Source organism: Lissotriton helveticus, chromosome 10, assembly GCF_964261635.1.
Source record: "Lissotriton helveticus chromosome 10, aLisHel1.1, whole genome shotgun sequence".
Taxonomy (NCBI): Eukaryota; Metazoa; Chordata; class Amphibia; order Caudata; family Salamandridae; genus Lissotriton; species Lissotriton helveticus.
In genome coordinates, this window is record NC_136071.1 from 841,912,043 (window position 1) to 841,930,088 (window position 18,046).

The 18,046-nt window shown below is 41.9% G+C and overlaps 1 protein-coding gene across 3 annotated transcripts in view; it reads right to left on the reverse strand.

The window, feature by feature from the left end:
• OSBPL3 (oxysterol binding protein like 3) overlaps positions 1-18,046 on the reverse strand; it is an 861,863-nt gene that overhangs the window by 75,557 nt on the left and 768,260 nt on the right. For all 3 annotated transcript variants that reach the window (XM_078663459.1, XM_078663461.1, XM_078663460.1), the window contains one exon: positions 12,063-12,141. In XM_078663459.1, the coding sequence (XP_078519585.1) occupies positions 12,063-12,141 (79 nt within the window). The remainder of the gene's footprint in view (positions 1-12,062; positions 12,142-18,046) is intronic.

Sequence of the window (18,046 nt, forward strand, 5' to 3'; positions counted from 1 at the left end):
AAAAGTCATTTGTTAGGATAGGTATCAAAAGTCTCATTTATTAGTGAAAATAGACATTTGCTGAATATACTGCGAAGATCAATTCTTAAAAATACCCCTGCCTGAGAGTCAGGAGACTAATTTAATTCTGCTATTATCCAGGGAGAGTAATGAGCTTTTTGATGAGGGTGAAAAGTACTTCCTGGGAGATGAGACAACTGGCCTGTGCCTGGTGGCACGAAGGATGGCAAATGGTGATCACTTTCGCGGCTGCTTTGATGTTCTCAGTGGCCACGCGGCTCACTGAGAACATAAAAGGAGCCGTGAAAGTGATTACGCAGGCTGACAAATGGTGCACGTGCCCGGCGCACATGCACTGTACCAGATCTGCCTGCAGCCTTTAGGAGCGTTGTCAAAAGCCCCTTACTAAATATCTCGCAGAGCATCGCTTACGCAATAGCTAGGCGAGACCTAAAAATGGGACCTTAAAACAGGGTCGGAGCTAGGCATGGGCAGCTGCATTATAGAGGGGCTTATAGTTGCTTAGCTGCTGTTTGGCAATGAAGGAGTTGTCCGGTTGGTCAAAGGAGTTTGTATTAGTATACTGTAGGTCCAATGTGTTGTAGATCTAGGCGATCTTCCGTCTGAAGAAGTTTGAGGAGTTGTTGCAGAGTGCTTGGGAAGGGATGATGTTGGCACCTACGGTATTTGGAAATCTCCTTGATAATGGTGAAGAGTTATTTGCCTTTGTTTGAGATGGGTGCGAGTCTGAGAGTTAGGGCCTTTTTCTTTGCGTCTTGCAGTTGTTGGTGGTAGAGGCTGAGGGGGGCTTTGTATGTGGATCTTGCAGTGATGTTTTTGTCGAGTCTCCATTTCCTCTCAAGTTGTTGCAGTGGTGCTTAGACTCCCTGAGATCATTTGTGTACCAGCTGGGTCATTTGTTGGTTTTGTAGGTCTTGTATCTGGTGTGGGCGGTGCAGTTGGCGCAGTCTGGGAACCATTTATTGAAGAGCTTGATGTCAACACTGTAGTTCCCGGTGCGGTTGGGTCGGCATTCTTATAGGGTCTTAGTCTATGTTCCCTCTAGGGCACGCGCGCGCGCACACCTGCCCTGACGTCACCGCGCACCGTCCCGTGTGGAGCGCGCACACAGGACGTACCGCGAGAGAGTCGCGCCGCCGGCCGCTTTGAAGAGGCGGGCGGCGCGATCATCACTCATCAGGCACTTTTGACTCTGGTGCGGGTGTAAGGAGTGCAGGTAAGGAGGCGGGGGTGGCTGGTGGGCTGTGGAGCGCGTGGGGCAGACTGTGGCTTTTGTTTAAGTATTGCTGTTAATCAGAGCCCTTCACGGGCTCCGATTAACAGCAATACTTAAACAAAAGGCCAGAGTCTGCCCCGCTTTTACTAACAAAAGCGTAGAGAGTTTCCAAACACAGCGCGTACTTTAGCACACGCTGTGTTTGGAAAGTGTCTACGCTTTTGTTAGTAAACGCGGGGCAGACTCTCAGACATGAGGGTTGTTTTAACTTGGGGGCGTATCTGCTGGTCTATGTGCAGGGCTCAGAGGGATATGAAAACAGATGTGCAGAGGTTTGGCTCTAGAAAAAGTGGTTGTTTTGTGTGCTTCAAAGACCAATTAACATATATCTTTGTTGCAAAACAGCATTGTGCTCTAAATTGGTTTATTAGCAAATAGGTGCATGGTTTAAATGAAATATACATATGGCATTTGCAAGTGGGGTTCTAATACAGATCTTGCTACACTTCTATAGTGAATATTTATACCTGCCATTTCGGAAATTCCTTTAATCTTTCCTTATTCAGATACCATCTTATCTCAAGCCCCTCATGAAGCATGAGATATGCTACTCTGAGGCTCAATGACTTCTTGAAAAAATTTTGGTGAGCATGAATCAGAAACGTGAACATCAAAGGTTGATAGTAGCAGTGTCACACCTTAACCAGTGTTCTGAGCCTTAGCAGATCAGGTACAAGAGCACCAGCTGGATGGTATTTTTTCAAGAAAGTGAATTATTTTGTGATTGGTTTTTGAGCTCCATATCTCACGTTCTAAAATCTTGTTGGCGCCATGAGGCTGAGATGGCAAATACAGTGCATAAACTTGGTATTCATTTCATACAGGAGGCTCCTCTTGTTTATCAATCGAGCTAGTGGCAACAATGCAGCATACATTAATGATAACATGGGGTGGGAAAAATACTTTGCATGATATAACTTTTATTTAATTACAATTAGCACACAATCACCATATTCTAAAGCAAAAATCCTTATGAAATGAAATGATGAAATAGTGTTTTGGTTCACAATCTTGTGGATTAAAATAGTACAAGCAAGGGACCTGTACTGTGTCCACCAACAAACTTTTGTTCTTAGAAGTGTATGTACAGACAGGCTACGTATGTAAAATTTAAGGCAATTAACAGTGTTCTCTATGATTTAAAGCGGTCATGTTTTTTTAAGCTGACATAGTTCTTCTAAATAGGTCAAGGTTCAGATGAAGGGCTGAACAATCCAATGAGTTGTGAGTCTCCCAGACAGAGATAAGTTCTCCTTCTGATATCACAATCTGCAAGGGCGGCTCTAGGCTCATGGCGGCCCTGGGCAAGGAGCGTAGGTAGGGGGCCCCAGAAGAGGGGGTCCGGGCGGGGCGGAGCCCCCGGACAGGGGGGTCAGGGTGTTTGGAAGTGGAACAGAGCCGGAGGGCCGCCACGCTAATATGTATCCATCCTCAGAGGATTATTATATTAAGGATATATATTGGTGTGGTGGCCCCTGGGGTTTGGTGGCCCTGTGCAGGTGCACAGCTTGCACATGCCTAAGGCCGCCCCTGCATTCTGATATCTGTGATGCAGGAGACAATCAGTCCAGCTGGCACCTTTTTATTAAGGCTTGTCCCTTGCCTAAAGAACCCCAATCTATCAACAACTGATCCAAATAGTGGGAAAGAGGGCAGAACGGCACCAAAAATAAGGGTAAAACGAGTGGGACAAAGGGCAGAAAGGCACAAAAACGAGGGGAAAACGAAGTGGAACACGGGACAGAAAGGCACAAAAAATGAGTGGAACAGAGGGCAGAAAGGCACAAAAAACGAATGGAAGAGAGCAGAAGGGCACAAAGTCAAGTCAAGTCAAATTTTTTTATTTGTTTTGGTACTCAACTGAGGACCACAAATTTAAAAAAACAGTTTACATGAAGATAAATCGACAAAGATTAATATAATGTTAGAAAAGACTTTAGAAATTTGTAAAAATTATAACAAACCCATTCATTAGGTGGTTGTTTACACACTAGTAGCAAATTTTTTACTGTAGTAATTATACATTTGCGGTATATCGGGTCAAGATATCTTGACCGTGCTGTAACTATGTTTGGATGAGGACATACAAATAAAATATGCTCGATGTTCTGATCGCCTCCTTGACAGAGATTACATGTCGAAGATCCGTCTAGTGACCATCTAGAGGTAAAGGTTAACACAGGTAAAATACCTAAGCGCGACATTGTTATTGCCCTTCTTGCACCATGCGTAAGGGAAAACCCTATATATGGCTGTACTTGCTTGTATTCCAATGTTTCAGCGTAGAGTTTATATGACAATAACTTACTATAATGGGCAAAATCAAGATCGAAGCTCAACCTAGGTGTAAAGCATTTTAGATAGAGTTTCAATTGGGAAGCGGACCAGGTAATTAAAATACCTTTAGTAAGTTTAGCAATTTCAAATGCCTTTGTCACATTCCTATAAAAGTTAAGCTTTGATGCGTCTGATTCAAATGTTTCAGTTTTTAGTAAGAAGCGCAGTGTTCCTTCCTTTGCATGTAAGATATTATAAGCCCATCTGATGATGTTGGCGACAGCTGTAGCATAAGAACTTGTTATTGAGAATTCCAGTCTTAGGGCTTGAACAGGTATTGATTTTGAAACCTTCAAGATTTTTTTCAAAATTTTCCCTTCATTTAGGTCCATGTAAGACCATTGCTTTATTGGAATATGCTCAGTAGCATAAGATAAAACCGGAGGAATTTTTACTTTGTACACTTTTAACAATGAAGAGAAGTGCCTATTTCCTGTGGCAGAGTACAGTCTAGAGAGAGCCCCGGCATGTAATTCTGATTTTCTCTTTAAGTTATTTATCTGTTTTATATTTTGTAAATTCTTTGAGAAAATCCTGCCTAGGTATATGTATTCGTCGACTTCTTCTACTTGTACCCCGCCAAGCTTCCAACAGTAATTAACACTTTGTTTCCTACCAGAAAAAGCTACCACTTTGGTTTTTGTTAAGTTTGGAATTAGAGAGTGGACCTTTGAGTATTCGTTTAAAATGTCCAGGAGCTTTTGTAAACCAAAGGGCGTAAGGTCCAACATTACAATGTCGTCTGCGTAAAGCAGGGCGTGCACACTTTGTGAGGCAATCTTAGGAGGCAAACTAGAGCCTTGTTGCAGATGGTGTGGTAAATCGCTAAGGTATAGTGAAAATAATATCGGTGCTAAAAGGCACCCTTGTTTAAGCCCGTTAGCCGTTCTGATTGTTTCAGTTAGTCCCTTGTCACCCCCCATTTGCACCTGTGACCAAGTGTTGGTATGGAGATTAATTATGATCTGCAGCAGATATTCCGGAATTCCCAATCTCCTTAACTTTTTCCACAGTGTAGGTCTATCTACGCGATCGAAAGCAGTAGAATAGTCAATAAACGCCGCGTACACTGGTTGCGAGTTTCGTACGATGTATTTGTCTAAAATAGTCTGGAGAATTGATATATTGTCAATAACAGAATGGTTTGACCGAAATCCTGCTTGGTACATAGGTATTATACCCTGCGAGGATGCCCAGTCTTTTAGTCTATCCAGTACCTCTGCGGCGAAGATTTTCCCTGTAGCGTCCATCAACGCTATTTGGCGGTAGTTGCCAGCTGTAGTTTTGCTCCCCTTTTTATAGATGGGAATTATAATACTCCCCTGCCACGACTTTGGTATTCGCCCAGTTTTGAAAATATGATTAAAGAGAGATAGTAACATCTGACTCCACTCTTTAGGAGCAGTTTGCAAGACCTTGATCGGTATTTGGTCTGGACCTGATGCGGCGGTACTTCTAGCTTTTCTAATATGCATTTCTATGGAAAATGCTGTAGTATTTGCTATTGGAGTAATTTCTTTTCCATAATGTTGTCAGTGGCTTTTCTATCAGATTTAATTAAATTTACCTTATATAGGTCACTCAGATAGATTTCCCATTCCTGCGGAGGAACTGGTATGGCTTGTGGTTTCTTTTTTGTGCCTGTTATTTTGGCAATTAAGGACCAATATTTTCGTTGATTGTATTTTTTAGCAGCAATTTGGATATCTACCCAATTGTTGTCCTGCAACATTCTTTTGTGGCTGTACTTCTCTCTTCTCAGTTGATTTTTTAGTTTATTAATTTCTTGTTGGATTATAGGTGAAAATTTCAAGTATTGCCCTCGAATGAGTTTGTTGCGCATTTTCACAATCGTAGTTATCCTGGTTATCTTTTTATTGTTCTTCTTGTTGTTTCTATTTGAGTCTTGTCTTATCCTATCCTATCTGAAAGAGCACTTTTAAGTTTATTAATGATACATTCAAAGTTTGTTATTAGATCGTCAGAGTGATTGCTAGTTAAGAGTTGACTATTTGTGATCATTACGTTAATATTGTCCAATGTTACTGAATTCCAAAAGATCCGCCTCTGAATGTTGTGAATTTCAATAGTGTCCTTGTGGAACAAAATTTTGCTTGTCGAGGCGGGATTAACCAACCAACCGGTTTCTAAGTGTAAGAGAGCGCGGTCACTTTCGTCTGAGAAGTTGATACTCAAATGTGAAACGGTCTCCACTAACTCCCTGCCACAGATTATATAGTCAATAATTGATAGTGTTCCATTTCCTCGTCTTGTATAAGATGCCGGTATGTCTCCTTCCACGTTGCCATTCAGGATTGTCCCATTTAAGTTTGGCAAACATGCTAATAACAGTTTTCCTCTCTTGTCCGAAGCTTTTCCTTTAGGAAATGTAGGGATGGACAATTCCAGTGTTTCTTCTTCATAGAGATTTGCCCATTTTAAGATCTCGACGTTTGAAATTTTTCCATTCAGGTCACCCATGATTAAATATGACATATTTGGTCGGTCTTCGATTATCTGTGCGATTGCTTCCATGGTGTCCACGAATATGGCATCTTGATTAGTGCCGGGGGGGGCGTACATGTTAAAGAGTAGAAAAGCCTTTTTTGGATCTAGATTATGTATTTTCAGCGAAACCTTAATACACTGAAAATTTTCAGAATTAGACTCGACAACTTCTTGGTCCCATAAGTATTCCTCGCTTAACAAAAGTGCCAGACCACCCTTTGCATGGCCCCGGTTTGTAGCTTTAGCAGGAATATCGTAGACGTAGTAGCCCTTTTGATAGAAAGATTTTGTCGCCCAGGTTTCCTGCAAAGCCAGGATATCAGGTTGGTTTTTGGTAGATTCGATCATTTTATTTATTGTTTTTCCAGCCATGTTCCATGAAGTGATCTCCAAACCTTTGTTAAACAGTAGGATGTTGATGGTAAGTTAATTTATTACTGTTTAATATCTCCGAGACCCAGGCCCAAGTCTGTATTGATTTTTTGTCCTCTATTGCTTCTAGGTCTTGGCTCCAGACTTTTCTTTCACCTTTGTTCACGTGTATTTTCAAAGTATCCTTTCTTAAGAGAGTTGATCCTAGATCATCTAAAATGGGATTGTTTTTGTAACAATTATCATTAGTTGTATCCGAATTTTTGCCAAATGAGCCAGTGATCCTTTTGTTAAATTTAGATTTAGATTCCTTTGGTACTGATATTTCGGTAACATCGTAACCACATTTATGCAATATTTCTTTTTTATTTAGAATAATCCCGGGGAGTACTGATGACCAGAATGATACCTTCGCTATTTTACAATTTTCTTTTGTGGGAAAGGTCACCAAATCAATTTCTTTGCTGGTTAGAGATTGTAATGGGTGTATTTGCTGTAGAAGATTAATTATCCTTCCTCAAATTTAATGGCATATTATCAATGGGAAAGAGTTCTTCAAATAATAAATGGTTGGACGTGATTTGTTCTCCGCCTAGAGTCATATTGTTATCTTTTTTGCTTAATCCCTTATTTATCTGTCCTACTCTTTCAGTTGATATGGCTGGTATATATTCGTTCGCTCTATGATTCAATAACTTTGCTGATTGTGTATTTTTTCTGACGCTAGTTGCCTCTACTATGGGAATATTTGGTATTATATTATCATCTTGTCCCTCTAGATTTTTTTGAGGATTGATTATATTTATAAATTTTTGTTTACGAGTTTTCTTTTTATTGATTCTTCTTAGCTGCTTCCTTCTCGTACTTTTTCCCTTTTTTTCTTGGGTGATTTTTGTTTGGGGGAACTTATCTCCTCCATCATCGTCAGGTGTAAGATTGGAGGAGTTTCCTTGTTCTTCTTTATCGGAACCAGTTTTTTGCAGGTTTGTTTTATTGGGAACCGAGAAAATAGAGTACTGTTTGACGGTGTGTAAGGGCTCTTCTCTAAATAATTTCTTCAGGGAGTATATTTTGACGTCCTTAGGATTTTTCCGGATTTTCTTATTTGGTTTTTCTAGTATTATTACATCAGATGTTTGGGTACTAGTGTCACATTTTATTTGGGGCTCTGTACTTTTGATGAAAATTGAAGAATCATTGTTGTTAACCTGCATCGCATCAGATAATTGTTGTTTTTTTGTTGCTTCTGCGAGTTCTTTTTTCCTTTTTTCTTCTACTAGAAATTTTAAAACGCCGATTTGGACATCTAGAGTTTGATCCGAGTTTTCCAGGATGTGACCCAAGAAAGAAAGTACCGATTCCAATATTTCCTGTAGGGAATAGAGAGCCTTAGACATTGGTGTTGCAGTATTTATAGAATTTATATTTTGAAGAAGAATTGGGTCCAAAGAAGAATCGAGAGCTGGATCGTGTTCTAATGACTTTTCCTGGAACCTAGAGAATGACTTGTCTGGATTTGATTGTAGATCTATATTATTTTCCAACGACTTCATGTCATTTCCATAGGGATCCTCAATACAAGAAAGGCTACCTATTCGTTTTATAGGAGTTAAGGATGTTAGGTGTAAGATCTCATGATTCAGGTTGAGTGGTTCCTGTGTTGAGAATAATTCCTTTTGATTAGATTCAAGATCCGATACCCTAGGATTTTGAATAGTTTGATGATCTGAGGGGGGCAGCTCTTTTGCCTCCTTAGTTGTTGAAGTATCAAGATTTATTGATAATTCCCATACCTGAGGGGTAACTTGCTTTTTCGGTGATAGAGCTGAAAAATAATTACTGATTGCCGGGGTTCTAGTTAACCGGCCGTGGTTGACTGCCTTGTCAGAAGATTTTCTGACTGCTTCCTCTGTGCCCATTCGCTTCATGAATATTGTGCGAGATCTTAGTTTTTTGAGAGCCATTTTACTTTCCTGGAAAAGCCTCGCTTGGTATCGGTACCACTTCCTTCTCACTGGGTATTTGTTGGGGCAACTACTCAAGGAGTCGTCTCCCCGACCGCAGACACACGTAGACAGTAGTTGCACTTACCACACTAATACAAATTACTACTTGACCCCAGGATGCCAAGTTCTAATGGATCACAGTTGAAGATGAAAATAAGGTGGCCCGTCCCGTCCTAGAACGTCCTCGGACGGCCACAGACGGCCCGCCCTTTGCCCGGGCTTTCACCCCGAGCTCCGCACCGCGCGCGTCCCGCGGTGCGCGTTACGGGGTTTGTTTAAATAGTGTTTTAAATTGTGGGGGCGTGGCACTGGGAGGGGCGCGGCTCACGCGGGAAGAGGACCCAGCTGTAGATGGTGAATGCTGGTCCTCGCAGTCCCGGGGCCGGCGCCTCTCTCTCCTCTGCGGCCACGGAGCTGATGCTAGCCTCCAATTGAATCAAACAGCAGGTAGGGAGCTTCGTCAGCTTCTCCAGAAGCAAAAGGTGATCACGGTAGCAGCAACTTTCTCAGTGCGAGCGGCTCCCGCGAAGCGGGGGCCGCGAGAAGTTATCGGCAATTGGCTGGGGGCGTGGCACTGGGAGGGGGCGCGGCTCACGTGGGAAGAGGACCCAGCTGTAGAGGGTGAATGCTGGTCCTCGCAGTCCCGGGGCCGGCGCCTCTCTCTCCTCTGCGGCCACGGAGCTGATGCTAGCCTCCAATTGAATCAAACAGCAGGTAGGGAGCTTCGTCAGCTTCTCCAGAAGCAAAAGGTGATCACGGTAGCAGCAACTTTCTCAGAAGTGCTCAAAAAAACGAGGGGAGAACAAAGTGGGACAGAGGGCAGAAAGGCACAAAAAATGAGTGGAACAGAGGGCAGAAAGGCTAAAAAAACGAGGGAAAACGAGTGGAACAGAAGGCAAAAGGGGCAGAAAAACGAGTGGCACAGAGGACAGATGAGCACAAAAAACGAGTGGAACAGAAGGCAAAAGGGGCAGAAAAACGAGTGGCACAGAGGGCAGATGGGCACAAAAACGTAATGGCACAGAGGCAAAATACAGAAATATAGGGGCAGCTAAGAACAGAAGACAGAACGGGCAGAGAGGCACTGGGGCAGCGAGGGGAACAGAAGGGAAAACTGGGCAGAGACACGGGCAGCGAGGGGTACAGAAGGAAAGACCGGGCAGAGAGAGCATGGGGACAGCGAGGGGAACAGAGGGAAGAAAAAGGGGCACAGATTTTCGTGCTGCTGTCTGATTGCTCATTTTCCACAAGCCCTTGCGTACCACTAATTAATACACTGCTGTATTCATACATGTCCATGCCAACAGACCCAATTCAGGCTGTCTCCCTCTTGAAACTGCCTCTGCTTCAAAAGGCGTTTTTAAAAAGTAATTTAAGTTGTACAAATCACTAGGGTATCCATTGCTGGAATTGAGTCTGCCATTTTTTTTACAAGACGTTTGTTGCATGAATTACATGCCAATATCATGCGCCTCAGGCTGGACCAAGGTTTCAGATTGCTTATGTCTTGTGCTGTTCTAAACTTGAAGTGTACTTGCCAGTGTAACCAATTCATGTCATGGCGTGCTTATCCAATTTGCAAACTGCTCTTAAGACCCTTATTGTGGACCTGTATGTGTGAAAATGCACCATCTTTTCACTTTTTAAAGTAAACATTTTAAGTGCTATTTGGCGCCGCAGACACGCGCGGTTTGGTTCCTGGCGCACATAGCCATGGTTGCAGCACACAGAGTCAACCAATGTCTTCCTTGAGACTGCAAGGATATTCCGACCACAGAATGTTGGTTGAATGGTTTAATCTCCACATCAAAATAGGGATGCACACAGAAGAAAAAGATGACAGCTGCTCAAAACCGGCTTCTCAGAATGACAGTTGGTGCAATATCAGCTGGCATTCTAGAATGCCAGCTGATTGCATCACAATGACAATAGGCAGCAGGAGGAGGTATCCATGAGGGACAAACGAGCGCGTGTCAGGAACAGGCAAACCAAGTTGGAACAACGACTAACCTATTTTGAACGGATGCCCTTCAATTAAATCAGACTTGGTCCTCGAGCTCAAAGCATTCTCTTTGGCTGCCAATCAAACAAATCACTAGGGTATCCATTGCTGGAATTGAGTCTGCCATTTTTTTTACAAGACGTTTGTTGCATGAATTACATGCCAATATCATGCGCCTCAGGCTGGACCAAGGTTTCAGATTGCTTATGTCTTGTGCTGTTCTAAACTTGAAGTGTACTTGCCAGTGTAACCAATTCATGTCATGGCGTGCTTATCCAATTTGCAAACTGCTCTTAAGACCCTTATTGTGGACCTGTATGTGTGAAAATGCACCATCTTTTCACTTTTTAAAGTAAACATTTTAAGTGCTATTTGGCGCCGCAGACACGCGCGGTTTGGTTCCTGGCGCACATAGCCATGGTTGCAGCACACAGAGTCAACCAATGTCTTCCTTGAGACTGCAAGGATATTCCGACCACAGAATGTTGGTTGAATGGTTTAATCTCCACATCAAAATAGGGATGCACACAGAAGAAAAAGATGACAGCTGCTCAAAACCGGCTTCTCAGAATGACAGTTGGTACAATATCAGCTGGCATTCTAGAATGCCAGCTGATTGCATCACAATGACAATAGGCAGCAGGAGGAGGTATCCATGAGGGACAAACGAGCGCGTGTCAGGAACAGGCAAACCAAGTTGGAACAACGACTAACAACGACTAACCTATTTTGAATGGCTGCAGGCAACTGTAATTGTAAATTGTATTGATTTAACGCTTACTACCCCTTTCAAGGCATTGAAGCACTCAGCAGTGAGTAGCAAGCTACTCCGGAACCCATGATTAGAGGTTACTAGTTGGTAGATTTGTAATATGTAATTCCATTGTGTCTAGCGGATCAGTTGTGGTAAATGTGTTAAATTTGATGTCTCGAGTGCTGATGTGACCATCCAGGAATCCTGAAACAACCTGCTGCTTTAGCTAGATTGAACGGATGCCCTTCAATTAAATCAGACTTGGTCCTCGAGCTCAAAGCATTCTCTTTGGCTGCCAATCAAGATACGTGAGACAGCCTACCCCTTCTAGGACTATGTTATGGTGAAAGGAAAAACTAGTCAGAACAAATATGGACACGTTTCCCACTGAGGGCATTCTTAGCATTGCAAAGTCCATTACTTGCCTTACAGGTGATCAAAAAAACAAAATGGTGGATGACGCCATTTCGGTATTTCGACAATTTTTTCCCCTCACTACCACTTTCAGGTTATGACCAGGCACAATGTGAAAGCAGAATTCCAAATAGCACAAGTGGAATGTGGGAAAATATGTTGTAGGAAATATCAAAATTTGCGTTTTGATATTATAGCACTGGGTTGCACAAAAACCTTGATAATGCTTTTTAAAGAGCAAGGCAAATAAACCTTTTCGCACAATATTTTAACAAGGACACCAAAATATGTTCTGCTCAATATCATATAAAGTACTGGTTATCAATTTTAAAATAAAAAAGGGTGCACAGAACAAAATATTGTTTAACTTACGCTGGAATCATGACATGCGTTGTACCAATCGGAACAATCTCCATTGACTTTCCCCAGAATTTGTTTTTCCATCTCACATCTGCAAATAAACAAAACTGCAAAATCAGAATCAAGATGCATGTAACATTTAATCACAGGAAAAAAAAAGTATGGAAACCATAGGGATGCAGGCAACAATATATACTTAGAGAACATTCATAAAGACGATAGCGTATCTAACAGCCTCCTTGCCTTTAGGAAGGAACTTAAAACTTGGCTGTTTGGTCAATAATTTCATCTGGTTCTCCTGTTCTTTTGTCAGCTAGGTCTGATAGCGCCGGGACACTCTGCCCGAGTAGCTGAGCGCTTTATAAAACCCCTCGTAACATAACATAACATAACAATAAGATATGAATTTGCCTAAGAAAATGCATGTGAATGCTTGGCACGTTTCTTTCATGTTTACCAACGTGACACTGCACATTGTCGTATAAAACAGGAGTCTGCTCCCTATGAGAAGAAATGCAAATTATATATTTTATACTACTTTGATAGTTAAATATGGATAGACTCAGAAGCTATAACAAGGGGTCTTTTGCGCCACCCCCTCTTTTGCAGGTGTGGCAGAGACTCGCTGTCCTGCATAGGCCTGCCTGGTCACCGGAGAGCACAAGAAGGTGCTCTGCGGTCGGTGGCTGTTGATTTTTGCATATGCACTTTGTTCACCTCACTTTCTTCTCTCCAGGCTGGGCTGTGGTCTGTCCGGGCCTTGTTACTAGAGGGCCGTGGATATGTTGGTTCTTCCTCTTGGAGCACATGTTGCCAGTGACAGCAGCAACAGTGTCACAGGGCAGTTTGGGGCATAGTGAGATCTGCCCTGCAATACACTTCAGGTTTTCCTCATTACTGAGGTCATTCTGTCATCGATTTGCCCATATATCATTAAGGAGAACCAATCTAAGATGGTAACTACTTCCTGTTTGAAGGTTTCATGCTCCGGTTTCCTGTTTTTCCTATATAAAATGACGAAATAAAATCAGTGTTTTTTTCCGATGGTTCATCACCCATAATTATTATTTTTGTCCATTGCCTTCTTCCTAGTTTCAACCTTGTTCTTCTCTGCTTCTGAGGTTATGTTGGCAGCTGGTCTTCCACTGTGCTGCACCTTTCCTTGGAGCACGATCATGAACTACAGATTTCAAACCTTGGTTTATGCCGTAGGTGTAGCATCCTTCCCAGCCTGGATACTCGCCAATGACTGCGTCACACATGGAGCTTAGTATAACACAACTGCGAACTCAACATTCTAAACCTGCGTTCACTTCACTACACTCTAAAGCTTACATCACAGTTCTATGGAGTCCGTCAGAGGCCACAAGCATTCTGCCATGGCAAACTCACTTAACACTACTTCTCCCCCTTTGTTACATATATATTTTTTATTTTTACAAATATATACACACAATCATAGTTCAATGAGTCTTCGCAGCGCTTTGATCGCACATCCAGACCATGTCTTTGAAAATTGGAGACAGTCAGTAGATTTGTCCATGACCTGTGTGGGTGATATAGGAACAGCAGCAGTCAGGGGGTTTTCACTTGTCCCTTCTGATCCAGTTTCTACATTGACATCAGTGCCTGATGAGCGATGAGCCATATGTCGGAAATGCAAGGAATCTTGCATAATGGACTTCCCAGGATGTTGGGCAGTCACCATGTGTCCTTTGCTGGTTACAACATGAAAGGGCACAGTATCTAAGAGAGCATCAGATTTTCGTTTCTGAGACCAATGAACTAGCACTAGCAATGAACTAGCACTCTATCAACACTAGAATAAGTAACAGCCTTTGCATGTGGGCGCTTACCTACATAGGCCTTCATGTTCCTTTTATGATCCAAGTCTTTTACATAGATTTCATCCTCAGTACTTGATCTTCTGGTGGTCCATTGAGGTAACTTGGTCATCATTGCTCTTTCGAACAGCAAGGTTGCAGGGCTTTTACCTGTGTTCGAACAGTAAGCTCAAAGAGTAGAATTCAAGACCGTTTTAAGGTCTAGCTTATCCAGTACAGTACACTGAACAGCTTTCTTAAGAGTATTCATGAAACGCTTGACAAGGCCATTGGCCTGTGGCCAAAGAGGTGTGTTCTTTTGATGCTTCTGAAGGTGGTACATGCACACCAGTATTTAGAAGGTGAAGGTCAATGAATTCAAAAAGTTCTGCGTGCAGATTGGGTATCGCTCATTGGTCCATGAGTGTCTTAATGTATCACAAAAGCGTCCCCCCAGGGGAGACATCCCCTCAGTGGCCATCAAATTCTCAAGATAAGTGGAGTAATTCCATTCAAAACTCTTTCAAACATGTATAATCCATCAATTAAATGTATTCTTTTTTCAATGCTTTATAAACGAACATTCATGTAAATTCCACAGTAGAAAATATTTTCATTGGATGACATAATGGTTAGGGTCCCAATTAATCAGTCCCAATGCATTAGGGCTCTATGGGCCCTTCATCAGGGAATGTTCAAAATCTTATGGTAAATCACCAATGATTAGTGAAAGTTCCTTAGTCGGGAGAATCTTCGGATGCTTCACATTAAGATAACTGAGAATGTCTCTGAATTCTCAACTGTTGAAAGGTGGGCCGTTGTCGGATTTTAAGATCGCAGAAATACCCCATGTCATGAAGATGCCATCTAACCTCTTGATGACTCTTTCCTGAGTGATGGATGAGAGATCTTCTATCAATGGAAAACAGGAATGTTCATCAACAGTCATCATTAGGTGATATCAGTTGTCAAAAGGACGGAAGAAGTCAACAGAAATTCTTTCCCATAAGTGCTTTGGCAACTCTAACATGTTTAAGGTGTGTTGAGTTGTTTTCGATGAAAAGCAGTTGCATAGATTACAGGCCTTCAATTCTCTGTGGAAACCAGACTATGTCTCTGAGTGCTTGTTTTGTGGCCACGATTTCAGGATGTTCTTCATGGGCCACTTCAATCATCTGTTGTCAAAGACTCTCCGGATTAACAATTCTCAAACCTCTTAAGATAATGCCTTTCTGACTAACGAACAATAGCTCTTTGACATTTTTGAACTTTTGATACTCACTGCCTGGGGTAAGAGGTCCAGGGTACTGGTATCAAGATTGATGTGTAATAATGTCTTTTAGTTTTAACATGTCCCTATCTTGACTCGTGGCAATGTTGATTTGTTCTACGAAATGGAAGCTGGTGTGCTTGATTTCACAATGAAATTTAAGTTTGCTTCAGCCAACTTGGAAGAGGTCCCAAGGCACTGCAGAGGAACTCTTGAGAAACAGTAGGCAGGGTTTTGATTTTTTCCTGGATCATAGACTATTGTGTAGTTCTTGTATTCGTAGACTCCAACATTCAGAACAAGGAGGCATCTTTGCCTTGGGATTGCCAATGATGGTCAACAGTGTTTGATGATCTGTCAAAAGTGTGAAAGGCTTCCCATACAAAAATATGTGGAAATGTTCACAAGCCCACACCACCGCTAAGCTGTCTTTCTCAGGTTGTGAATCGGTGCATTCAGTTTGGGACAAACTTCTGCTTGCATAGATCACAATATGTCTTCGAACATTCGGGTGACTGCTGTGCAAGGATTGCGCCCAACTCAATGTGGCTAGCATTAACAACAACCTCAGTATGAAGCTTTAGATCAAAGTATGCCATTTCCAATAGCGTTCCACATAGCGTGTTTAATTTTCTCGACGTTTTGCTCGCATTCATATGACCAATTAAATGAAACATTCTTTTTCATCAAGTCTCTTAACTGAGCATTCACAGTGGAAAAGTTTTGTATATATCTCGAACAGTAGCTGGCTATGCCAAGGAATAAACGTAACATGGAAATATCTTGTGGAGATATGGTAGTATACAACACTTGCACTTTAGCGGAATCACATGTCATAAAAGATATGGCCAAAGAATTTTAACTTTGTCTAATGGAACTCACATTTCTCAGCATTCAGAGTTAAACCAGCATCAGCAAGAAAATGATCCACTTGCATGAGAGCTTTATTATGTTCCTTCTGTGTAGCTCTGAAAACTAATGTCATCAATATAATTGAAAGCATTCATGACAGGCTGTATATGTCGAATGACATCTTGAAAATGCTCTGCAGCTGATGACACACCAAAACATATTCTTTTATAACGGAACAGACCAATATGTGTAGCAAAGGTTGTAATGTACCTGCAATTCTCCTCTAGTTCCAGCTGATGATAACCTTTATTCAAATGAGGATGAGAGAATATTTTCAAACCATTCAATTGGTTTATCATGTCAGCAATGTGCGGACCTGGAGGTCATTCTCTTTCAATTGCCCTGTTCGCTTGACACATATCCACGCAGATGCATTGAGCTCCTTCACTGTCCTTTTTGGGTACTACCACTATGGGAGAAACCCATGGGGTGGGACCAGTGGAACGCACAATTATATCATGTTTAAGTAAGGATTCAAATTCTTTTTTCAATGGCTTCCTGCAGAGGAAATGCAATCAGTCGGTGTCTTTGACCAATATGATGGACATCCTCATTATGTGTAATTATACTTTCAAGTCTTGAGTTTTCCCAACCCATGAAACAACAAAGGGAATTGACTTGCTATATTGTGATGAGCATTCATGTCATGGTTCACGGATATCAGTCTCATATCAGCTGAGCAAACAGGCACTTGATGCTGTATTTTGAAGTACATGAATGGGTACTTGAACGTCTGTGTTCCTGTGTTTCCTCGTTACTACAAATGAACCTTGACTTTTTAATGGCATAGATACAGCCCATGTATACACTATAGCTTTGGATGGCGTAAGTTGGGGCAATGCAGATAGTTCATTGTGTTTCTCCTCGGGCATAATGTTTATCAATGCTACACTGTCGATAATAAAAGGTATTGAGCAACCGTTGACTTTGTGTGATTTTCAAACAACGTTTGAATGACATTGTTGTTTTGTCATGTCATCCTTTCTTTGACCTTTGTTTTTCCTCACATGGGGCCAGTCTAACATTTGCATGTTTCTCTGAAGTAAACACTAACATGGCACAGCCATCTTCTTCACTTTCACTGGATATTAAAACTGAAGTCTTTTACGATGATTTCTAAGACGATCGTCTTTGCTTGGTGTCGTCTTGCCTCAGCTTGCGTTGTCGCTTTACTTCACTGGCGTGCATTGAACGTCGCTTCTGGAACGCACTTACTTTTCCTTTGACTTGCAGATGTTACAAAATGGTTCTCCTTCCCACAGGCTTTGCAGATCTGTTTAATGGCGGTACATTTACCTTCATGTGGAAACGAAAATCCATACCTGAAGCACTACTTCTTTCTCCAGGGAGACATCACTCTATACCCTTCAGCTTGTTCAGCTTGGTGTTTGGGCTTACTTTTCATGTTCAGGACCAACTCACTCTTGACACCTCCAGCTGCATGTCAGCAGATTGTCAATCGGCACGCTCTTCAGCTCACGAGAATTCACTCCAGACTAAGAGTTTCTCTCAGCATTCTTCGTCAGAATGAATCTGACAGGCATCCGCCAATAACTCTGAGGCATCATTACATTCATTGAACTTTGATGAGTGTATCTCAACAAATAAGTTGATGGCTTCACCAACTTTGTCATTCTTGACTGAAAATGAATCTTTCCTCATCAATATTTGACATTGGATTGAACTTGAGATTCAAGGCTGCTTTGATTCGACAGTATGCAAGTTTGTCAGCTCACCACATTTTCTTAGTGACTTCTTTTACACCTTCACCAGTAAGATTAAGGTATTTGATAATCTTCTTGTTATCTGATTTTTCTATCGCGTCAATTAAATACTCAAATGGCTTTTTGGCAGTATCAAATGGTGGTGGTGGTTTCAAGAAGACGGCCGCAATATAACCATTGGCAGAACTTACTAATGTGGCGAGTAGTGTGCCTTCCGATGCTGCTTGGTTATCTTGTTTATGCACACCATCTGACAACTTGTGGATG